Here is a 26,093-nt window from a genome sequence, read left to right on the forward strand (position 1 = left end):
GTGTGGTAAGGAGGAGATAGTACCTTCTAAAATTGACTGTCCTAAGTTAGGGGTGACCAAAGAAAATGGACGGACCCAACTTAGTGACATAAGGACTAAGGGACTAACCAATAGTGTGACCATTAAAAACGGGGTAGCTCCAGAAAGGGAGGCAGATATCTGGTTAAGTGGGGACATGATAGTCCAGGACGCCAGGGGGAGTGACGATGACTCCAGAATGGACACTGACTCTTATAAAAGGACAAGAGAGTGCAGTGAGGTACAGACAATTGAGAAGGGTAAAACCTCCTCCAGACGCCGGAGACGTAATAAGCGCCAAAAGCTCGTGCAAGGTATACCGTCTGAGGGTGCAGAGAAAGTGAAGTACCTGGTCGAGGAAAACACGTTGCCAGTAGCAACTGCTAAGGTAGAGTCAGACAGCGATGTCCTACACAAGAAAGAGGTATCAGAAACTGAACTGACACATTGTAACGACAGACATCAGCAGGGTGAAATGTCAAAAAATGAGCCAACCAAAGCAGTAATGGTGGTGTCTCCTATAGATTCCAAGCATGAAGCAGAAGGTCTGTCGGACGAGAGCACTGTAGGAGGTGAAATCCTAGAGGGTAATACAGGACAAGGAATCCTGGAGAAAGTTGGTGAAGTTCAAATCCATAGAGGTCATGGTGAGCAGACCGGTAAATTACCCAGTGTTGGGGTGATGAAGGGTGAAAACGGGGCCAAAGGTCTAAGAGGAACAGAGTACCATGCTGAAGGGTGTGACACCCTTGCAGAAAAAAAGAGGACTGAAGGTGACACTGCAGAGACCCGCAAGGAAGTTGAAGGTAACGCAGTGAAGACCCAAGAGACAGCTGGTGCTGCAAAAGTGAAAAGAGTCTCTGATGAGGTGAAGTCTGGACCAGAGGTCTTATCAGGAACTGATAGCCTGAGTGACCTGCCTGGTAAGACCAAGATGGAAGACATAGAGATGGTCTTGGTTAAGAACAATAGCAAACCCAAAGGCTCTGAGGCTGGAGCTGAACCGGAAGAGTGTGTAACTCAAGAGGTGGAGCCGTGCATGAGAGAAAAAGATAGATGCAAGAGACCAAAGGAATGGTCTAATTTCCTTGAAGGTCAAGAAACCTGTCCATTCTTTAAGTGCATGGTAGATGTGCCCGAAGACCTAAGAAAAGCCTGTGCCCATAAGTCGATGCATGAGACGTTTAAGAAGGCTGTAGGGGCCTGTGAAGTGTACTTTGCCCCAGAGACTTGTCAGTTGGTGGTGTGCTCTGCCAGTAATGTCACAAAGAAGCGAGTGGCTATCCTGAGTGACATACACCTGTAGTGTCTTCGCACGAAATGGCTCATCTCGGCACAGATGGAAGAAGACACCGGGCGCTTGGAGTGTATGAAGCAGCTCACTGCAGAATTTCAGGAAGTTGTCGTGGTGAAGAAATCATTAATTGGGCTAACATTAAGAGCGCTGAAAAGTAACATTCAGCAAGCCAGGAAGGTTCCAGGTATTACAGCGATTGAATTAGAAGAGCACAGTGGAACATTCCAAATCTATGGGAAAACTGAAGAAGCAGTGAAAACAGCTCGAAGGCTGTTGGACTTTGTGGAAGAGGTCACACAAGTGCCCAGAGAACTTGTCAAGAAACTGATTGGCAGAAATGGAAGAGTCATGCAGGAGATGGTTGATACATCCGGTGTGACGAGAGTAAGACTTAAGGTTTATCATAAAGCCAGGTTACCCTGTGAAGTTGGTATGGTTCCATGTGTCATGGCGGGAACAAAGGAGTGTGTTGAAAACGTACGAGTTCTCCTAGAATACCGCCTGGGATACCTGGAAGAACTAAAGCAAATGGATCTTGAAAGACAGAAGATTGCAGAGACACTTTGTCAAGTGAGTTTGAGGTCACGACCGCTTTCGGGCCAGGGCCCAGAGAAGAAGTGTGGTCCACCTGATGAACGTATTGCCTTCACTGGCAAGGGAAGTAGGTCCTGTAGGGAAAGGAGCCTAGGTCATAGAAGACCTATGTATAAATCAGGCTATGGCACAGACTCTGAAGGGTCCAAGCCCTCTAAAACAAAATCTAAAAGAAAAGATGGAGGGAGTGACTGGTCCATAGCCAAAAGTGGTGGTGGGAAAAGGCGGAGATGGAAAGGTGACCTTAGACGTCATGAGAGAAGAGGCCATAGTAGATTGGCAAACAGAGAGTGTGCAGGGTCTAGTTGTGGGAGATCTCCTGTCGGCTCGGTTGTGAGGTACCTGGACAAGAGCCCCTCTAGTGGACTGGTTAGCGCAGAGTCAGGCCGCACGGTAGTTTTGACTGATGGGGTGTCTCACTACCACACTGACCGTTGGAGACAGTTATGGAACGATATGTCGGACCGGCGGACGTGTCTGAGAAGAGGGTTCACTGAGGAGGGTTTGTTGACAGTGGCAGATGGTCGGTCAGGAGCAGAAACTCAAAGTTTTCGTAGAGGGCCCATTCGACTGGTAGGGTATGGTTTCCCTAATGCGCTGTCTCAGGGTCACTGTAGGTTGTCGAGTGTTCCACCCTACAAGTTGGAACAGAGGGGGGGGATATGTAAGGATGCAATGTGGTAGATGGCCGGTATGTGTCACAGAGGGGGAAATCCTCTGTGATCTGAACCTGGAATGTTTCTCTGGGACTTGTAGTTCCATGAGGATTGTTGTACACATTCAGGGCTGGGTTCATGGGATGGTCAGAAGTGATGGGCGGGACTGACCATCCACATACCTCCCATACGTAGGTGTGTCTCATGGGATTTAATGGAGCTGTCGTTTGTCACATGATCTCCGTGTGCTGGTGGGAGCCATCTTGGTTGGAGCACATGAGCAGGAGATCCTGTGCATACAGAGCTAGTGAGGGCTCTGAAATGTCAGGGAGCTGCAGAATCCACTGAGGCTTTGAGGAATTGGATCGTGTCCATGGGCCAGGATGGTGAGCCCAGTGTGAGAGTCTCCCTGGACTGGATGGAGGCAGACTGACAGCCTGCAAACCTACTGGCAGGTAACACCCCAGAAAGGGGACTATACTGGCTGATGCCAGAGAACGAACTGTATGAACATTCGGCAGTTTAAACAGACAGTGAGACGTGGTCCTGCGGGAGAGTGGCTGTGACCTGTTACACTGCGTGGTTTATGAGAATGTGAATAAATCACCGACATTGTTTAAGAGACAAAGTGCTCGTGTGTGTCTTGATCCCGCTGCCAGACGCGTGCCCCAAGACGTTCAGGGCCCAGGTCGTCACACATCCTTTATTTTCCTTTTGGCCTTAATGTATTTATAAAAGATTTTGGGATTTATTTTAATGTCATTGGCGATTTTTGTTTCAGTAGCTAATTTTGCTTGCGTGATTTCTTTTTTGCATTTCCTATTGATATCTTTATACTTCTGAAATGCTATTTCTGTATTCTCAGCCTTCAAGACTTTGAACGCCCTTTGTTTTTGTTTTATTATACTTTGTACTGTCTTATTTATCCAAAGTGGTTTCTTTTTTTTCCTGGACATTTTATTACCAGAGGGTATACGTTTTTTACAGAACTCTAGGAGTATATCCTTAAACGCACCCCACTTATGTTCGGTATCCCAGTTAGCATAACATTGCCCCAATCTACACATTTAAGCTCTTCCCTTAATTTGTTGAAGTCAACTTTCCTAAAATTCCAGGTTGTAACATTTCCCCTTTGAAATGTTCTATTGAATATTACTTTGAACCTTACCATATTATGATCACTATTGCCCCAGTGCTCCTGGACCTGTAGATATGAAATTGTATCTGGTCTATTTGACAGGACCAGATCTAGCAAATTATCTCCCCTGGTCGGTTCATCTACCATCTGAGAGACAAAATTGTCTTGAATAGTAGATAAGAACTTCCAGCTTTTAGCACAACCAGAAGATTCTATGTCCCAGTGTATGTCTGGATAGTTGAAATCCCCCATAATAAGAACCCGATTGTTGTTGTTATTATTATTATTATTATTATCTGCCTTTTCAATTTGTTGCAGCATTTCACCCTCTACCTGTTCAGGTATGTTAGGAGGCTTATAGCAAATTACAATTATCATTTCTCCATTATTCCCCTCCCCATGTACATTTACCCTTACTGACTCTACATTGTTGCAGTTCCCCCCAATGTCATCCTTCAACACAGGTTTTAGGTTAGCTTTGATAAATATACACACCCCACCACCTTTTTTTGTCTTTCCTGTCCTTCCTGAATGTAGTATAACCCTGTATGTTTGTCACTCAGTCATTGCTTTCATCCAGCCAGGTTTCTGTAATGCCCTTCACATCATAAACCATGGTTGACATAAGAGTCTCCAATTCATTCATTTTGTTTTCAAGGCTTCTTGCATTTGCCAGTAGACATTTAATACTATTAACACATTTATTACTCCTAGCCTCCCTACGTTCCTTGCATGTCCCAGCCCCCCTAATCCTTCATTGACCCCTACCATTTCACTGTCTCTATCTGCTCTCTCTATCCCCATATTTGCTCCACTACCCTCCCTCCCCCCCAGATCCTAGTTTAAAAGCTCTTCCATCCGTCTGACCATTTCCTCCCCCAGCACAGCTGCACCCTCCTCATTGAAGTGCAGCCCGTAGAGCCTGTAGCCGACTGAGAAGTCGGCCCAGTTCTCCATGAACCCGAACCCTTCCTTCCTGCACCGATTTCTAAGCCACGTGTTTATCTCCCTAAGCTCCTGCTGTCTTTTTAGTGACGCTCGTGGCACCGGTAGTATTTCTGAAAACACCACCTTGGAGGTCCTGGACTTCAGCTTCTCTCCTAGTTCCCTGTAATCATTTTTAAGGACCTTCCACCTGCCTTTAACTTTGTCATTAGTACCAATGTGCACCATGACCGCTGGGTTTTCCCCAGCCCCACCCAGCATCCTGTCTATCCGATTCGCAATATGCTGAACCAGAGCACCCGGCAGACAACACACTGTTCGGCATTCACGGTCTCGGCGACAGATGACCCTGTCTGTCTGCCTAATTATAGAGTCCCCTACCACCAACATCTGTCTGGGCTTTGCTGCTCTCCTAGTTCCCTCCTTCCTACAGCAGTCATTTTCCTAGTTGCTAGTAGGCACGTCCTGCTGTAGTGATCCTAGTCCTGGCGCTTCATTCCTAATATCAGCCAAACAGGCATATTTACTAGGTTGTGCCAGATCAGGACTAGGCTCCCTGAAATTTTTGCCCCTACCGTTTCTAACTGTTACCCAGCTACCTACCTCTGGGTCCTGATCTTCCCCACCTCCACCCTCCACCATAGCACTGGCCCCAGCCAGAGAAAGCTCAGTGAGCTCTAAACTCTTTTACAGGTTTGCAATGCCCCTGAGTGTTGCAAGCTGCTTATTTAGATCAGTTACCTTGGCTTCCAAATATGCAACATGCTTGCAACGAGTGCAGACATATTCAGCCTTGAACGTCTGTTCAAGGCATGTATACATTTGACAAGATACACACCTGGTAGCATTGTCCACGGAGCTGCTATTAAATGGGGATAAACAATACAGAAAAGGTAGAAAGACAAAGAAAACAAAACAATGGGAAACGTATAAGGATAAATTCAAACTATGTTCTTGTGTCAAACTATGAGATTGTGCTTAAACTATGCACTTATCTGCAACCCCGCACTTTGCTGCAGAACCTCACACGCTCAGCAACCTTGCTTGTTTTGGCTGGTTTATATAGTTCCACAAGAACCACCAGAACCTTCCAGAAGCTTCTAGAAACAGGTGTGGCTAATACTACTAATTAAATCACAAGACACACTGTTTTTTTTTTTGCTTTTTCACAGTATCACAGACAAACAGACACACAATTCCCTAATGAAATTAAACAATTACACAGTTATCACAACTATGAGATTGTGCTTAAACTATGCACTTATCTGCAACCCCGCACTTTGCTGCAGAACCTCGCATGCTCAGCATTTGCAGATGGACATGCCTGACCTGGAGTATTGTTTTCCATTTGCACAAAATTGATAGGAATGATATGCTACACTGAGGAAACATATAAATACAATGCTTGTTTTTGCTCCGATTTTGCATGAGCCGAACTTAAAGATCTAAGGCTTTTTCTATGTACACAAAAGGCCTTTTTCTCTCAAATATTGTTCACAAATTTGTCTAAATCGGTGTTAGTGAGCACTTCTTTGCCAAGGTAATCCATCCACCTCATAGGTGTCGCATATCCAGATACTGATTAGACAGCATGATTATTGCACAGGTGTGCCTTAGGCTAACCACAATAAACGGCCATTCTAAAATGTGCAGTTTATCATACAACACAATTCAACAGATGTTTCAAGTTTTGAGGGGGTGTACAGTTGGAATACTGAATGCAGGAATGTCCACAAGAGCTGCTGACTGTGAATTGAATGTTCATCTCTCTACCATAAGCTGTCTCCAAAGGTGTTTCAAAGAATATGGTAGCACTGCTAACAGGCCTCAAAACTGAAGACCAAGTGTAACCACACCAGCCCAGGACCTCCAGATCCAGCATCTGCACCTCCAAGATCATCTGAGACCAGCCCCACAGCTGCTGCAGCAATCAGTTTACATAACCAAAGAATTTCTGCACAAACTGTCAGAAACAGTCTCAGGGAAGCTCTTCTGCTGCTTGTCGTTTTCATCCCGATGTCCACCTGACTGCAGTTCATCATTGTAACCAACTTAAGTAAGCAAATGCTCACAATCCATGGTGCCTGGCACTTTGGAGTGGTGTTCTCTTCATGGATGAATCCCGGTTTTCATTGTACAGAGCAGATGGCACTGGAAAATGGAGGGCACACAAGATACTGACTGGTTTTCTGACCCTAACAGACCACCACAATACTGTAAACTGCACATTTTAAAGTGGCCTTTTACTGTGGCCAGCCTTAGGCACACCTGTGCAATAATCATATTATTTAATCAGCATCTTGATATGCCACACCTGTGAGGTAGATGGATTATCTTGGCAAAGGAGAAATGGTCACAATACAGATAAAGACAAATTTGTAAGAAATATTTGAGAGAAAAAGGCCTTCTGTGCACATAGAAAAACTCTTAGATCTTTGAGCTCAGCTCCTGAAAAATGGGAGCAAAAAAAAAAAGTATTGCATTTACATTTGAGTTCAGAGTATGTATATAACGGTATCTGCTGCTGATAAAACATTATCATGGTAGATATAGAATTATTATTTGCCTTCCATAATAATCTCTTCCCGATTTAGGGGCTGTAAATAATTTGGTTGTTAAGACTTGGATTAAAGTTATCTCGACTGTAATCATACAAGGAGGTTATTTTTTTTATAGAAATATGTTCTTGTTTTCTATTTGCCTATTGTATAATTTGTCATATTGCACTTTCACTATTACTATATTCCAACACAGGTGACTCAGAATTACACGATTTATGAAGTAGGTGTGTGTGTCAACAGGTGTGTCACAACCTGAAAAATGTTTAAAGCCACGTAACTAGTCCATGTGTCAGACACATTTGTACTGAGCTGCTGTGTGCTCTTATGGCACAGAAATCTATTAAACCCCTTTCATGTAGGTCTACCCTAAATTGCTATAGTATGTAAAAATGACGTGCCAATAGGTACACTACATTCAAGGTATTGGCAGTTGCGACATAATAGGCAGCATGTCAACAGTTGATAGCATAAGGATCTAAGAGACTATGATAAGAGTTAAATGATTGGGTCAAGGCAGCTCCAAAATATAAGGTCTTTCTGGTTGGTCTCAAAAAGTGGCCCAACGAGAGTCAGTGAACTGGCAACAGGTCTTGGTTCCTAACAAGGAGTCCTGGAAGTAATGATGTGGCCCCTACAGAGCTCTGATCTCAACACCCTCAATCCTGTCTGGGATTACATGAATAGGCAGAAGGATTTGCGGAAAACTACATCCACAGAAGATCTGTGGTTAGTTCTTCAAGATGTTTGGAATAACCTCCCTTTCACATTCCTTCAAAAACTGTGTACCTAGAAGAATTAATGCTTTTATGCTGTTTTGAAAACAAAGAATGGTCACACCAAATTATTTGGATTTAAAAATTTTGCTCATTCCCTTTGTATTTTATTAATTGTTAAAAAAACATTATTAGTACTACTATTTTTTAAAGTATTTTACTTTGGAGCATATTTTCCACAGGTGCCTAAAACTTTTCCACAATACTGTATTTATTTTATACTTTCCTTTCTCCTCTTTCTCCTTCCACTTCCTACTCAAACAGTGGGTGGCTGGGGAGGGTCTTACACGGTGGGAGGGTTTAATCAGTGAAAAATGTTTGAAATATTATTTTAATTACTGTATTGTTCGCTTTATAAGACGCACTTTTGTTCCCCCAAATTTTGGGGGAAAGTAGGGGGTGCGTCTTATAAACCGAATATACGGGGGGGGGTGTACATATATATATATATATATATAAATATATATATATATACTGCAGAGTCCGCTCTGGAGCGGTGCTGGGGGCAGGTGAAAGCTACAGGTGGCAGCGTTAGATCTCCTGCTCCCGCTCATATAATATGCACAGCCGCTGTCCATCAGCGTGGTGCTGAAACCGCATTGCGCTGATGGGCTGGGGCAGCGGGGCATATTATATCTGCCTGTGCTCCCTTTGATCGCACATGATCCCCCCTGTGTTAGATATAGCCCCCATAATGCTGCCCATAATAAAATAAAAAAAGCTTTACTTACCTCCAGCGCTGATCTCCCGGTCTCCTGCTGCTGCTGTCTGTGATAAGGCACGCAGAGATGATATTACTCTGCCGTGCCGATCACATGACCGGCAGCAAGAACCAGGAAATGGAGGAGCTCAATCCCACGGAGGGAGACACAGGAATTACAGCGCTGAGAAGGTAAGGAAAGAGTGTTTTATTTTATTATGGGCAGCATTATGGGGGGCATATCTAACACAAGGGAGATGTGCCATCTATAGGGGCCATGGGCAGCAGTATGGGGGGCATATCTAACACAGGGGAGATGTGCCATCTATAGGGGCCATGGGCAGCAGTATGGGGGCCATGTCAAACACAGGGGAGGTGTGCCATCTATAGGGGCCATGGGCAGCAGTATGGGGGCCATATCAAATACAGGCGAGGTGTGCCATATATAGGGGCCATGGGCAGCAGTATGTAGGCCATATCAAACACAGGGGAGGTGTGCCATCTAAAGGGGCCATGGGCAGCACAGGGGGACGTGTCCCAGCACAAGGGGGCTATATTCAATATAAGGGGGCCATCTCCAGATTAAGGGGGGCTAATTTTAGGATGGCGGGGCTATGAGGGACAAATATACTATAAAATTTGTTAGACAGACACTGGCATTATAAGATGGACCCCATTTAACATTAAAAAAAAAAATCTCTTTTCCTTCACCAAATTTGGGGGTGCGTCTTATAATCAGGTACGTCTTATAAAGCGAAAAATACGGTATATGTTTCATTTTTCTACTATTGTGTTCAATTTTTATAATAATAAATAAACAAATACAGGTTCAGTTCATATAGATAACTAGTATTGTATTGTAATAGCTTATTAATGATTTTTGGAAAATTAACATTAAGAAAAGTGGCTGTAGCTCCGGCGTCTCTGAAGAGACGCTGACTTACACACCACCCTGGGCGGGTCACATCCTCCTCTGCACTCTCCCGGCCATCTACATGTGCTGCTGCCTTCTTCCCCTCCCAGGCTCTGTACATGCCAAACAGGGTTCCCGGGAGTGCACCTAAGATGCACGTGCACATCGGCCCTCATCTTAAAGGATCGGCGTGCCATTTCCCGTAATTGCTTCTCAGCCTATGGCTGGTCAAAGATCTAAGACTTTTTCTATGTACACAAAAGGCCTATTTCTCTCAAATATTGTTCAAAAATGTGTCTAAATCTGTGTTAGTGAGCACTTCTTCTTTGCCGAGATAATCTGTCCATCTCACAGGTGTGGCATATCCAGATACTGAATAGACACATTGACTATTGCACAGGTGTGCCTTAGGCTGGTCACAATAAACGGCCACTCTAAAATGTGCAGTTTTATCATACAGATGTTGCAAGTTTTAAGGGGGCATGCAGTTGGCATACTGAATGCAGGAATGTCCACCAGAGCTGCTGACTGTGAATTGAATGTTCATCTCTCTACCATAAGCCATCTACAATGGCCTGTGGCAGAGAGGCACTGTGAATTTAAGGTAGCCTCCCATTAGAGGAGGTGTCTGCGCAACACATTCAGTTAGTCAATATACCAGTCTGCTAACTAGTTGTCAGGTCTCGTTATACCCGTACCTATACCTGAGTCTGCTTTGCCATACCTGCCTATCCTTACCGTGCCCACCATTCCTATCCTTTTGCGTCCAGCCTGCCTCAGTCAGCTTGCCTGTACCTGTCTATTCTTGAGTTGCTCACCTGCCCTGGGAGTCAGCTGCCACAGTCCCGGTCACTTCCTTGGGAGTGGCACCTGGTGTACGCCTTGCAGTGGGCGCTTAGTTAAATCCCTCCCACTAAGGGGTAAACCAGTGACCACCTGTAGTCCAATGGATCCACTAATCTCGCTCGGTGCCCCTACACCGGCTGCAAGCGTTACAGTGGCTAAATACATCGTGCATCTCAACTAGCTCAAGTTGGCAAAAGAGTGAAATTCTGACAAATTTTACAAAAATAAGGTTTTATCAATCTACAGTCACAAATAGCGACTGGAGAAATATACTCAAAGCGCCTTTAAACTCAGAAGATATTCAGCACTTAAAGAGTTTGTCTTATTTTAGAAAATGATTTTACCCAGTTGCAGTTTCTTAAAAATAAAAGTCTCCACGGCTGTCCCCATTGTCTGGCATTAACTTTGGCACTGATGTTATATCAACAGCATGGCAGCCATGAGTGAACTCATCAAAACGGTGCATTCCGTCTATAAGGGCACTGTGCCTGAGCTCACTGACCGGCTGCGACATTGTCGACATCACGTCAGCACCGATGCCAGTGTTAGACACCTAGAGTAGGCAGAGACTTGGTGGTGGACCCGTTGGAAGGTACATACAGCCCGGTTTGTTACTTTTTAACAAGTTGCAGCCGGGGCACAACTTATCTGAAATGGAACAACCTCTTTAAATAAATTAATTGATCTAGAAAATACAATTTTCTGTCTTATATTGAAAAGAGTAACATTACTAAAAACTTTGTGTAACTATTTGATCTCTGACATTTTCAACTTCAAAACCTAAAAGAACTTTACAGTAAGTGGTCAGTGTTCCCTGCCTGATCACTGACATCATGCTCCTACACACTTGAGATGGTCAGTCAACCATTATCTAATATGTATGAGGGTCTTTAATTGGTTAATGCTAAAAGCACATAGAAATTTATGTACCTGAATCACCTCCCCCCCAAAAAAAAGGTAAAAACAGACAAAATGACAAAAAAATAGATAAAAAATAATAAATTGCTTACGATCACAAGCCGGTACCGGTAGAAGGTTGAAAACTTAACACACTATGTATTTGGGCAATTCAATTACTTCAATCTCTACACAAGCACCTTCCCTACAGATCAGTTATAGCTTCCATTAGCAATAGGCTTCAATCAAAATGATTAAACAAAAAATAGAATATAAAGTACAATCATCATGCTTTATCAACATTTCTATAAAGCAGAATGTTTTGTTGTAAGGAGTGTAATCTATTCCCTGCTAGTTTAGCACAAAATGTATTTTTTCCTGTTTTACATTATTTGCTAAAAATGTCAAAGTTTACAAAATGTAAACGTGCAAAATCCTCCCATTTTTTAACTAATATAATTTGCCTTAAGATATGAGATCAGATTAACGGAATAGTAAGAGTTAATTTTGTTCGCTTTAATATTCAATGAAGAAAGATTTTTATTCTCTTGTGAAGAAAGATAAAATTCTGAAATATTTGATCATGACATGGGATGTTGCAAACTGATAATAGGCCTAACGGGATAAACAAAGCAGATACTATCATCTTCGGGATATGTTTGTTAGATAAAGTAAAGTTGAGCTGGACGGGAGCATCAATCACATGTCCTGTAACTTTTGTTACTTTCACTTGTAATTTGTATGCTCTTCTACACTTTGAACTAGTCCCCCCTTCCGGCAAACACACAGACAAAAATATACTGCTCGTGAATGTGACCCATGATTATAACACAGACATGTGGAAATGGACCACCTACATGAAATAGTATCATCTGGTTATAAGATTATAGAATTCTATACTTTTAATACATTCCATGCTATTTAATAGTAAACAAAACAATCACAATAGTGAGATACTAATCAGAGAAGAAGAACTATGGTAGGGAAGAAGGATGGAGAGTGGTAAAGATACTACTATACAAAGGAATATGTAAATGATAATGACTCATGATGATGACTCATTCTGAAGATATTTATGCATACAGTCCATTCATTTGTGAGTAATAAAAGGCTTACCTTTCTTGTAGGCCCACAGGTTTCATCTTAAATGGGGAGGGTCCTGCAGAAACTGGAAGTTTAAGCTCAAAGGTGCCTGAGTACTGTGGGTCCACAACAACATTCACAGCTTTGGGGATATGTTCAGGATGAACCATACTGCTCGAAAGCTTTGCCTCCGACTGTGTAGGCTGAACCGAGAGCGGCGACAGGTGTATCTCTTGTTTTTTCTTGTCCTGACTCAATGAAAACTGGATCTTTTCTTTTAATCTGTAGAGTACCTACAGAGATAGAAACTAAAGAGTATCAACAATTTTCTCCTCCTACTGTATAAACAAAGCCTGAACAAACACACAAAAACCAAAAGCTGTGCATTCAGAAAAAGCTCCATAATTTGTCCTGTGGGAGGTTTGTTTTCTACATTGTAGGGTTTATTTATTGCTTCTGTTTATAAAAATTGAACATGGTCATAAAGTTGGCGATACAGAATGCCTTAATTAGGAAAGCAAATGATTAAAGAAGGAAAATAGAAGTAAAAATAGAATTAAAATATACTGGTTACAAGATACTGAAAATATTATTGTATGTTTAGTCACTATTTTTGCCACTTACAACGAGCACCTCCACAATAAAGAACAGATATGTCATGTACTACATATTATTCTATAGCGTGTATTTACAAGTATACCCAACACAACAGTAATGGTGCATTTATACAAGACAAAAATTGTACAATCGTTCATAAGAAGACTAGTTGCCTATTATCGACTCCTGTATACATGACCGTGATTATTGCCTGTCAGATGGCTGGATAATTGATGCTAGAGTCACTGCCAGAATCATCTGGCAACAGTTTTACTCCCTAATAAATAGAAAGGACAAGTAAATAAATTCACAATCCTTTTGTCCCCAAATAATCTTCTGGAGCCGGGATGTCCCCATACATATTAGATGGTTGGCTGATGTCAATGAAATTGGTGCAAGAGGGCAATGTACAGTTAAAATGTTTGTCGATACTTTGCCTGACAAGCAGTAAACATTTGATCTAATTTACATCATAATTCTAAAACAAGTAATCTAATCCTATCTAATCTAACCCGAGTTGTCATCAATTTGAACAAATTTGACCTTTCTCAAAGTTGCAGAGAACCTAGAAACTTAAGGTACCGTCACACTAAGCGACGCTCCAGCGATCCCACCAGCAACCTGACCTGGCAGGGATCGCTGGAACGTCGCTACACGGGTTGCTGGTGAGCTGTCAAACACGCAGATCTCACCAGCAACCAGTGACCAGCCCCCAGCCAGCAGCGATGCGTGGAAGCGATGCTGCGCTTGGTAACTAAGGTAAATATCGGGTAACCAACCTGATATTTACCTTGGTTACCAGCGCACACCGCTTAGCGCTTACTCCTCCACACCTAGCCAGAGTACACATCGAGTTAATTACCCGATGTGTAGTCTGGCTATGGGTTCAAAGAGCAGGGAGCCGGCACTCGCCGCGTGAGAGCGGCGGACGCTGCTAACGAAGGTAAATATCGGGTAACGAAGGAAAGGGCTCCTTGGTTACCCGATATTTACATTGGTTACCAGCGTCCGCAGAAGCCGGCTCCCTGCTCACTGCGCATTCAGTTGTTGCTCTCTCGCTGTCACACACAGCGATGTGTGCTTCACAGCGGGAGAGCAACAACAAAAAATGGTTCAGGACATTCAGCAACAACCAGCGACATCACAGCAGGGGCCAGGTTGTTGCTGGATGTCACACACAACAACATCACTAGCAACATCGCTGCTACGTCACAAAAGTCGTGCCTCAGCAGCGATGTTGCTAGCGATGTTGCTTAGTGTGACTGTACCTTTATGCTTTTTAAGGGACTATATAATTTATATATTTTTTACTGATTAAAAAGGAAGCAATTAATTAATTTATTCTACGCAATCCATAGACAGAATGAGCCAGAGCCTGGCTGCTCGACTGTAGCCAGGTAAATTAATCTCTTAAATGTTCCCGTGCCTCAGAGAAGGCATAGTTAAAGGAAATCGGTCAGCAGAATTTTGCTACTTCATCTGAGAGCAGCATAATGTAGACAAAGAGATCCTGAATCCAACAATGTAGGACTTAGATTACTGGGTGCAGCCGTTCTGACACAATTAAATCTTTTAGATTTAGCAAAGCAGCAGAACTGAGAGAGCTGTCCCACCTCACCAGGCTCTCAAAAGGGATTGTACATTGACAATGAAGAGTCAATCACAGGAGGCTGCATGTTGGACTACCGAGCACATGACATTGAAGTCCAGCAATGATAAGTACTAGGCGACAAAGCCTTTAGATGAAGTAAACAACAGGACATTGCCTGATAAGTGAGGCACAGTTGATTTTTACTTTTTAACCCCAACCAACTGCATGCTGTCCTCCGTTTAAAGGGAATCTGTCAGCAGGTTCTTGCTATGTAATCTATCTAGCCTGTGACCATAAGTACAGACAAAACTAGTCTGGTACCACCTTCTTGTTGGTTGACAGATCTCTTCCGTGGAAGTACTTATGCGGGCGTCACACGGTACGATCTATTGTGTGATCGCATGAGCGATCGTATCCGCCCCCATCGTTTGTGCGTCACGGGCAACCCGCTGCCCGTGTCGCACAAAGTCGTTAAACCGCCGTCACACGTACTTACCTGCTGAGCGTCACAGTGACGTCACACAGCCACCGGCCAATAGAAGCGGAGGGGCAGAGATGAGCGGGACGTAAACATCCTGCCCACCTCCCTCCTTCCGCATAGCTGGCGGGTGCCGCGGGACGCAGGTAAGCTGTGTTTATCGTTCCCGGGGTGTCAAATGGAGTGATGTGTGTTGCCCCGGGTACGATGAACAACCGGCGCCATGAAAAATAAACTATTTTTTAAAAATAAGCGACGTGTACACGACTCACGATTTGTGACCGATTCAGCGTCGCTCGGAGGGGTCACACGAAACGACGTCGCAAACGATGCCGGATGTGCGTCACGAAAACCGTGCCCCGACGATGCATCGCATGATAGATCATCTCGTGTGACACCCGCATTAGTGAGACATCTGTCAATCACCTCTAGCGCCGCTGGGAAAAGCCAGCGCTGGGCTAGTCTCACCTCTGTCTATGGCTGGAGTTCCACTTGCATTTGACTCGAGCGAGTCTCAAATTGGTATTACCCGGCACAGCCGCACACTCTCCTGACAGGAGCGGATCGGCTGCATGGATTTCCATGCAGCTGAGACGCTCATGTCCGGAGAGTGTGTGGCCGTGACCGGTGATACCGATTTGAGACTCGCACAAGTCATATGCAAGTGGAACTCCAGCCCATAGTGGGTTCTCCAAACTATAGTTTCTCTGAAATACCGGAGCTTTTCAGACAAAAATATACCTGGCTGTAATCATGCAGCCAATCTTTGATTCACAATGCCCATGGTTAAGGCAGCATAAATCAAGTGACAGTTTCCCTTTAACACTAGATATTACTACATTTTTTTTATGTGCTATGAATTTCTGTGTTTTTTTATATTGTAATTACTCAGTTTTACTTAGAGACATTGGACAATACTCTACAACCAGTGTATGTTTGATCATTGCGGACCAGAAGTGGGAGGTACCATCCCAGTTTGTGACATTTCCATGGTAGTCCTGGGGGTTGGACTTAATTTTCCCTATATTACAAATTAAAATGTTGATAAATATGCTTTTTTAGGTAACCAAAGAAAAAAGTAATTATATTGATGAGATTTCATTTTAGGTGTTATTAAACAATTAAGTATTCACAAAGGTTATACAGTTGAAACCACAAGTTTACATACACTATATCTAAAAAGACACATCTGCATGTCTTTCTCACTATCTGACATGAAATCAGAATAAACCTTTCCCATTTTAGGTTAATTAGGATTACTAAAATTATTTATATTTGCCAAATGCCAGAATAATGAGAGTGAGCGAGAGTTTTAAGGCATTTTTAATACTTTCCGCTAAGTGAAAAGTTTACATACATTTCAATAGTATTTGGTATCATTGCCCTTAAAGTCTATGACTTGTGTCAAACATTTTGGATTTCTTTCCACAAGCTTCTCACTACAGTTGGTAAAAATTTGGGCCCATTTCTCCTGACAAAACTGGTGTAACTGAGCCATGTTTGTAGGTCCCCTTGCTCGCACTTACCTTTTCAGGTTTGCCCATAAATTTTCAAAAGGATCTGAGATCAGGGTTTTGTGATGGCCACTCCAAAACATTGAGTTTGATATCCTTAAGCCACTTTGTAACCAGTTTGGCAGTATGCTTCGGGTCATTGTACATTTGGAAAACCCATTTCCACCCAAGATTTAATCTCCTCGCTGATGTCTTCAGATGTTGCTTCAGTATTGCCACATATTCTTCTTTCCTCATGATGCCATCTATTTTGTGAAGTGCACCAGTCCCTGTTGCAGCAAAACAACCCCACAATATGATGCTGCCACCCCTGTGTTTCACAGTTAGGATGGTGTTCTTAGGCTTCATAGCTTCTCCCTTTTATGTCCAATTGTAATGATGGTCATTGTGACCAAACAGTTAAATTTAGTTTCATCAGACCACAGAACAGGTCTCCAAAAATGAAGGTTTTTGTTCCTTTCTGCATTTGCAAACATTCATCTGGCTTTTTTCTGTTTCCTTTGGAGTAATGGCTTCTTCCTGGCAGAGTGGCCTTTCAGCCCATGATGATACAGTACTCGTTTCACTGTGTATAATGACACAATCTTACCAGCGTCTACCAGCATCTTCACAAGTCTTTTTCTTTTGTTTTTGGGTTGATATGCATATGTCTGAGTAAAGCACATTCATCTCTGGTACACAATCCTGTCTAAGGCCTCTTTCACACGTACGTGCCTCCGGTATGTGTTTGGTCAGTTTTTGCACGTACCAGAGACACGTACACACATAGACCTAGGTACTCCAATGGATTTGGATACACGTATGTATTTACGCACGGAACGTGTGTCAATTCCGTACATACGTGTGTCCGTGTGTTTCTCACGGCAACATGTCCGTTTTCTCTCCGGTATCACAGCTGTCACACGGAACGCAAACGGGTCACACGTAACACAAACAAACCACACGGATGTGTTCCGTGTGACACGCACCGGAGAAAAGACATGTGTCTGCGAGAAAAAAAAACAAAACTTTACTCACCTTCTTCAGTCCTGCAGACTCTGCTGCTGCTGTCACTTGCTGCCGACCGCCGCTCATTATGCTCATTGCATATTCACTTCACTGCGGCCGGAAGCAGCAGCAGCGGGGAGTCAGCAGGACCAGAGACCGAAGATCAGCTTCACGGACAGCAAAGCCAGGGACAGGTGAATAGAAAGTTCCCGTTCTCCATGTGTTATCACGGATAACACACAGAGAACACACGTAGGCAATAAACACGGCTCACGGAGGGCAAAATGCACCTCTGACACGTCCGTGAAAAACGTGCGTGGTTTTTCATGAACGTGTGAAAGAGGCCTAAGAAAGGATTTTAATCCAGCACCTAAAGATGGATTATCCCAATTCCAGAATATTCAAGGACTTGATAAAATCATTATTGTTTTATTAGTGTATAAAAATACTAAAAATTAAAATCATTGCGCAATGATTTTAATTTTTTGTATTTTTATACACTAATAAAATAATATTGATTTTATCAAGTCCTTGAATATTCTGGAATTGGGATAATCCATCTTCAGGTGCAAGACTAAAATCCTTTCTTTGTATGAATTCCTGGGAACCGGCCCGCTGACTGTCCGTGCACTGAAAATCTAAATCGGCCACAGCAAATCCAATGGTGAGCTGAACCAAAAAAACTCTTCTCACACAAACCTGTCTACTTCCTGAGTGGTATGATGGCTGGACATTCCCATCTTGTTTGTACTTGTGTTTAATTGTTTGTACAGATGAACAATGCACCTTCACGTATCTGGAAATTGCACCCAAGGATGAACCAGACTTGTGCAAATCCATAATTTTCTTCCTGAGATCTTGTCTGATTTCTTTTGACTTTCCTTTGATGCTACGCAAAGAAGCAGTGTGTCAGATGTGCATTAAAATACATCTACAGGTGTGCCTCTAATTAACTCAGATGTTGCCAATAAACCCATCAGAAGCTTCCAAAGACATGACATCATCATACGGGCTGTGCCATATTGTTTAAAGGCAAAGTATTCTTAGTGTATGTAAACTTTTGACTGTGCAGAAAGCAATAAAAATGCCTTAAAAAATTCTCCCTGTCTCATTATTCTGGCATTTAGCATATATAAATCATTTTGGTAAACCTAATCAACCTAAAATGGGAAAGGTTTATTCTGATTTCATGTCAGATAGTGAGAAAAACCTGCATGTGTGTATTTATAAATAGTTTATGTAAACTTGTAACAATTCTTAGAAAATTCTTATTAAAATATCAATAGATTCCATAGCTGATACGCAATGTTACTTCCACTCTTGTTAGTGTGTTTGGATGTCAATGCAGTAACATTGTCACAGGTTTATATTACAATCCACATTTCATCAGTGCTCCTATTACTAAAAATAGCTGCCCCATTTTTGTTATAATCAATACACTGGAATTCAATATCTATGTAGTATGTCATCTTTCCTTTAGCTCCAGTTATAAAGGATTGGATTATATGTTTCAGAACACAGTGATGAAAACTTTGATTTTATCAAAATTATCAGTTACATTTTGAGAAAATATTGTCTAAAGTGTACATTTATTTTTTTTTATCTAGACAGCACAAAACGTTTTTATTTTTAAGCCTTAAAAAGTCTCTCAGTCAAAATTTCAAAATGTCCTAAATGTCACTCTAAGGCCCTGTGCGCACTGGAAAACTCAATTTTCTTAAGAAAATTCCGCAGGGTCTGAAAAATTACCGCACCCGCGGTAAAAAAACGCGGCAAACCGCACCCGAAAACCGCATGCGGTTTGCTGCGGTTTTACCGCGGTATTGTTCGCGGTATTGCCTCGGTTTTGCCGCATGCAGGTTGGTACATGTGCTTTAAAGCATTCAATGCAATAAAGCACATTGAAAAAAAAAAAAAGGAATTTCCTTCTGAGATAGCAGACAGATAAATAGATAAATAGACAGATAGAAGAATAGATAGAAGGATAGATAGTGGGATAGATAGAGTCCCTGTGAGCACATGCTGCAGTTCTCCCGGCGGCAGTGTGTTCACATTACCGGCCGTGGGAAATGCCCTATGGTTACCTCTGCTGTCTCGCTGCGAGGCTGCATTCAGCGCTGTGTGTCAGACATGGCTGGATGCAAGCATCACAGGACGTGGATTACGCCGGAGCTGTGTGTTTCGGGAGGGGGTTAATAAAGGGGTGAACCAGGTTTTTTTTGTGTTTTATTTAAAATAAAGGATTTTTCGGTGTGTGTGCTTATGCACTTTACTTACGGGTTGAACATGTTAGCTGTCGCATAGACGCTGCCATGATCAAGCCTGGACTTAAATGGCAGCGATCCGCTGCCATTTAACTCGTTATTACCTGGATTGCCACCGCATCACGGCATCTGGAAGAGCCGGGGACACTCCCGTACTGCCGCATAATGCATGCGACAGTCCCGGGGCAGCTGTGGCTGATATTCTCGGCTGTGGGAGGGGAGGGGGGACTTTAACAGTGACCCTCGCCCTCCCCAGCCTAAGAATACCGGGCCGCCGCTGTGTGCTTACCTCGGCTGGAAGGTAAAAATACAGCAGAGCCCACGTGTTTTTTTTTTTTTTTATATGTCCGTTTGCTTTCTATGTGTATTCTATATGTCTGTGTCTGCGTGTGATCTGTGTGTGTAATCTGTCTGTGTCTGTGATGTGTGTGTGTGTGTTTACTCTCTGCTCCGCTTCCTCTTCCTGTCATAATGACATCACTTCCCTGCAAACAGCAGGCAGCGATGAACATTACCACAGGTAAACCGCGAAATACCGGAGGGAATAACGCAGGAAAACGCAATGAACCGCACAGAATTTGCTGCCTGCGTTATTCCCTGCGGGATTTCACGATTACATTGCAGTTAATGGAGTGAAATCCCGCAGCGACGTGCGGAAAAGTGACATGCAATTGTTTTTGCTGCGGGAATCCCGCAGCAAAACATGCAGCTGTCAAAATCCGCATAGTGCGCACAGCATTTTTTTTTCCCATAGGTTTTGCTGGTGAACCACTGCACAGATGTTATGAACATAACATGCAGCGGAACATGCATCAAAACCGCAGGAAATCCGCGGCAAAAAAACGGCAAGTGCGCACAGAGCCTAAGACACAGTAAACGTAACCTCAGGACTTGGTTGTAATGCCAGGACAAATTATGTGTATACAGTGTATGGCATGCTCCCCCAGGTTTGGCAGTTAGTTATCTGGGCTGGGGAGAAGCAACATTATGATGGCTATTAGTGATATGTGTAGGGGGAATCAAAATTATGATAGCAGTTTGGTATTGGAGGTGTGGGAAGCAACATTATAATGGTGGGGAGTGTTTGGACATCAGGAAGAGCATTTTGATAGCGAATAGTTATCGGAGGTGGATGAAGTAGTATAGTGATTGTGATTAGTTATCGGAGATGGGGGAAGCAGCATTATTATAGCAGTTATAGAAGTTAGTTATCAGACGTGGGAGAAGCAGCATTATCATAATAGTTAGTTAGTTATCCGATGTGAGGGAAGAAGCATTGTGATATTGTTAGTTATTGTAAGTAAGGGAAGCAGCATTATGATAGCGGATAGCTATTAGAAGTGGGGGAATGGTGATTATGATAATGGCTAGTTATCAAAGGTGGAGAAAGAGCATTGTGACAGTGTTAGTTATCACAGTTAAGGAAAGCAGCATTATGATAGCGGTTAGTTATTGGACATGGTGGAAGCAGCATTATGATAGTAATTAGTTATCAAAGGTGAGGGAAGCAGCATTATGATAGCGGTTAGTTATCAGAGGTGAGGGAAGCAGCATTATGATAGCGGTTAGTTATCAGAGGTGAGGGAAGCAGCATTATAATAGCGGTTAGTTATCAGAGGTGAGGGAAGCAGCATTATGGTAATGGATAGTTATCAGAGGTGAGGGAAGCAGCATTAGCCTATTTGCGCACGTAGCGTTTGTCCCTGCAGAAATTTCTGCAGCGATTTGAACAGCAGATGTGCGCTTCAAAAATCACTGCAGAAACAGTCCATAATGAAAAAAAAAGCCGATTCCATGTGCTCTGAGTGCAGCCCCTCCCATAGACAGAGCAGGGGCTGCATGCAGAGCGCAGGAAAGAAGTGACATGTCACTTCTTAGAACGCGCACTTCGGGCAGCAGCCGAAGCACTGCGCTCTAATACGTGCACACGTCTCCTGCATAATCTTCATAGATTATGCTGGGGACGCAGGACGCATGCAGTTACGCTGCGGTGCAGATCGCAGCGTAACTGCATGCAAATACGCAACGTGCGCACATGATAGCGGTTAGTTATCAGAGGTGAGGGAAGCAGCATTATGATAGTGGTTAGTTATCAGAGGGGAGGGAAGCAGCATTACGATAGTGGTTAGTTAGCAGAGGGGAGGGAAGCAGCATTATGATAGTGGTTAGTTATCAGAGGTGAGGGAAGCAGCATTATGATAGTGGTTAGTTAGCAGAGGGGAGGGAAGCAGCATTATGATAGTGGTTAGTTATCAGAGGTGAGGGAAGCAGCATTATAATAGTGGTTAGTTATCAGAGGTGAGGGAAGCAGCATTATAATAGTGGTTAGTTATCAGAGGGGAGGGAAGCAGCATTACGATAGTGGTTAGTTAGCAGAGGGGAGGGAAGCAGCATTATGATAGTGGTTAGTTATCAGAGGTGAGGGAAGCAGCATTATGATAATGGATGGTTATCAGAGGTGAGGGAAGCAGCATTATAATAATGGTTAGTTATCAGAGGTGAGGAAAGCAGCATTATGATAGTGGTTAGTTATCAGAGGTGAGGAAAGCAGCATTATGATAGTGGTTAGTTATCAGAGGGGAGGGAAGCAGCATTATGGTAGTGGTTAGTTATCAGAGGGGAGGGGGGCAGCATTATGGTAATGGATAGTTATCAGAGGTGAGGGAAGCAGCATTATGATAGCGGTTAGTTTTAAGAGGTGAGGGAAGCAGCATTATGGTAATGGATAGTTATCAGAGGTGAGGGAAGCAGCATTATGGTAATGTATAGTTATCAGAGGTGAGGGAGGCAGAATTACCATAGTGGTTAGTTATCAGCTGTGAGGGAAGCAGCATTATGGTAATGGATAGTTATCAGAGGTGAGGGAAGCAGCATTATCATAGTGGTTAGTTATCAGAGGTGAGAGAAGCAGCATTATGATAGTGGTTAGTTATCAGAGGTGAGGGAAGCAGCATTATAATAATGGTTAGTTATCAGAGGTGAGGGAAGCAGCATTATGATAGTGGTTAGTTATCAGAGGTGAGGGAAGCAGCATTATGATAGTGGTTAGTTATCAGAGGTGAGGGAAGCAGCATTATGATAGTGGTTAGTTATCAGAGGGGAGGGAAGCAGCATTATGGTAATGGATAGTTATCAGAGGTGAGGGAAGCAGCATTATGGTAATGGATAGTTATCAGAGGTGAGGGAAGCAGCATTATGATAGTGGTTAGTTATCAGAGGGGAGAGAAGCAGCATTATGGTAGTGGTTAGTTATCAGAGGTGAGGGAAGCAGCATTATGGTAGTGGTTAGTTATCAGAGGGGAGAGAAGCAGCATTATGGTAGTGGTTAGTTATCAGAGGGGAGGGAAGCAGCATTATGGTAGTGGTTAGTTATCAGAGGGGAGGGGGGCAGCATTATGATAGTGGTTAGTTATCAGAGGGGAGGGGGGCAGCATTATGATAGTGGTTAGTTATCAGAGGTGAGGGAAGCAGCATTATCATAGTGGTTAGTTATCAGAGGTGAGAGAAGCAGCATTATGATAGTGGTTAGTTATCAGAGGTGAGGGAAGCAGCATTATGATAGTGGTTAGTTATCAGAGGTGAGGGAAGCAGCATTATGGTAGTGGTTAGTTATCAGAGGTGAGGGAAGCAGCATTATAATAATGGTTAGTTATCAGAGGTGAGAGAAGCAGCATTATGATAGTGGTTAGTTATCAGAGGTGAGGGAAGCAGCATTATGATAGTGGTTAGTTATCAGAGGTGAGGAAAGCAGCATTATGATAGTGGTTAGTTATCAGAGGGGAGGGAAGCAGCATTATGGTAATGGATAGTTATCAGAGGTGAGGGAAGCAGCATTATGGTAATGGATAGTTATCAGAGGTGAGGGAAGCAGCATTATGATAGTGGTTAGTTATCAGAGGGGAGAGAAGCAGCATTATGGTAGTGGTTAGTTATCAGAGGTGAGGGAAGCAGCATTATGGTAGTGGTTAGTTATCAGAGGTGAGGGAAGCAGCATTATGATAGTGGTTAGTTATCAGAGGGGAGGGAAGCAGCATTATGGTAATGGATAGTTATCAGAGGTGAGGGAAGCAGCATTATGGTAATGGATAGTTATCAGAGGTGAGGGAAGCAGCATTATGATAGTGGTTAGTTATCAGAGGGGAGAGAAGCAGCATTATGGTAGTGGTTAGTTATCAGAGGTGAGGGAAGCAGCATTATGGTAGTGGTTAGTTATCAGAGGGGAGGGAAGCAGAATTATGATAGTGGTTAGTTATCAGAGGTGAGGGAAGGAGCATTATGGTAGTGGTTAGTTATCAGAGGGGAGGGGGGCAGCATTATGATAGTGGTTAGTTATCAGAGGGGAGGGGGGCAGCATTATGATAGTGGTTAGTTATCAGAGGTGAGGGAAGCAGCATTATGATAGTGGTTAGTTATCAGAGGTGAGAGAAGCAGCATTATGATAGTGGTTAGTTATCAGAGGTGAGGAAAGCAGCATTATCATAGTGGTTAGTTATCAGAGGTGAGAGAAGCAGCATTATGATAGTGGTTAGTTATCAGAGGTGAGGGAAGCAGCATTATGATAGTGGTTTGTTATCAGAGGTGAGGGAAGCAGCATTATGGTAGTGGTTAGTTATCAGAGGTGAGGGAAGCAGCATTATAATAATGGTTAGTTATCAGAGGTGAGAGAAGCAGCATTATGATAGTGGTTAGTTATCAGAGGTGAGGGAAGCAGCATTATGATAGTGGTTAGTTATCAGAGGTGAGGGAAGCAGCATTATGATAGTGGTTAGTTATCAGAGGGGAGAGAAGCAGCATTATGGTAGTGGTTAGTTATCAGAGGTGAGGGAAGCAGCATTATGGTAATGGATAGTTATCAGAGGTGAGGGAAGCAGCATTATGATAGTGGTTAGTTATCAGAGGTGAGGGAAGCAGCATTATGGTAGTGGTTAGTTATCAGAGGTGAGGGAAGCAGCATTATGGTAGTGGTTAGTTATCAGAGGGGAGGGAAGCAGAATTATGATAGTGGTTAGTTATCAGAGGTGAGGGAAGCAGCATTATGGTAGTGGTTAGTTATCAGAGGGGAGGGGGGCAGCATTATGATAGTGGTTAGTTATCAGAGGGGAGGGGGGCAGCATTATGATAGTGGTTAGTTATCAGAGGTAAGGGAAGCAGCATTATGATAGTGGTTAGTTATCAGAGGTGAGAGAAGCAGCATTATGATAGTGGTTAGTTATCAGAGGTGAGGGAAGCAGCATTATCATAGTGGTTAGTTATCAGAGGTGAGAGAAGCAGCATTATGATAGTGGTTAGTTATCAGAGGTGAGGGAAGCAGCATTATGATAGTGGTTAGTTATCAGAGGTGAGGGAAGCAGCATTATCATAGTGGTTAGTTATCAGAGGTGAGAGAAGCAGCATTATGATAGTGGTTAGTTATCAGAGGTGAGGGAAGCAGCATTATGATAGTGGTTAGTTATCAGAGGTGAGAGAAGCAGCATTATGGTAGTGGTTAGTTATCAGAGGAGAAGGGAAGCAGCATTATGGTAGTGGTTAGTTATCAGAGGGGAGGGAAGCAGAATTATGATAGTGGTTAGTTATCAGAGGTGAGGGAAGCAGCATTATGGTAGTGGTTAGTTATCAGAGGGGAGGGGGGCAGCATTATGATAGTGGTTAGTTATCAGAGGGGAGGGGGGCAGCATTATGATAGTGGTTAGTTATCAGAGGTGAGGGAAGCAGCATTATCATAGTGGTTAGTTATCAGAGGTGAGAGAAGCAGAATTATGATAGTGGTTAGTTATCAGAGGTGAGGGAAGCAGCATTATGATAGTGGTTAGTTATCAGAGGTGAGAGAAGCAGAATTATGATAGTGGTTAGTTATCAGAGGTGAGGGAAGCAGCATTATGATAGTGGTTAGTTATCAGAGGTGAGGGAAGCAGCATTATGATAGTGGTTAGTTATCAGAGGGGAGGGAAGCAGCATTATGGTAGTGGTTAGTTATCAGAGGTGAGGGAAGCAGCATTATGGTAGTGGTTAGTTATCAGAGGGGAGGGGGGCAGCATTATGATAGTGGTTAGTTATCAGAGGGGAGGGGGGCAGCATTATGATAGTGGTTAGTTATCAGAGGTGAGGGAAGCAGCATTATCATAGTGGTTAGTTATCAGAGGTGAGGGAAGCAGCATTATGATAGTGGTTAGTTATCAGAGGTGAGGGAAGCAGCATTATGGTAGTGGTTAGTTATCAGAGGTGAGGGAAGCAGCATTATAAT

At 43.2% G+C, this 26,093-nt stretch overlaps 1 protein-coding gene and 1 pseudogene across 1 annotated transcript in view; one reads left to right on the forward strand and one right to left on the reverse strand.

The window, feature by feature from the left end:
* PTPRR (protein tyrosine phosphatase receptor type R) overlaps positions 1-26,093 on the reverse strand; it is a 300,065-nt gene that overhangs the window by 129,325 nt on the left and 144,647 nt on the right. Inside the window, exon 5 of the mRNA XM_075342474.1 lies at positions 12,455-12,714. Coding sequence (XP_075198589.1) covers positions 12,455-12,714 — 260 coding nt within the window. The remainder of the gene's footprint in view (positions 1-12,454; positions 12,715-26,093) is intronic.
* Positions 1,058-7,428, forward strand: LOC142301067 (RNA-binding protein FXR1 pseudogene; annotated as a pseudogene).

The sequence above is a fragment of the Anomaloglossus baeobatrachus genome, chromosome 4 (assembly GCF_048569485.1).
Source record: "Anomaloglossus baeobatrachus isolate aAnoBae1 chromosome 4, aAnoBae1.hap1, whole genome shotgun sequence".
NCBI classification, from domain to species: Eukaryota; Metazoa; Chordata; class Amphibia; order Anura; family Aromobatidae; genus Anomaloglossus; species Anomaloglossus baeobatrachus.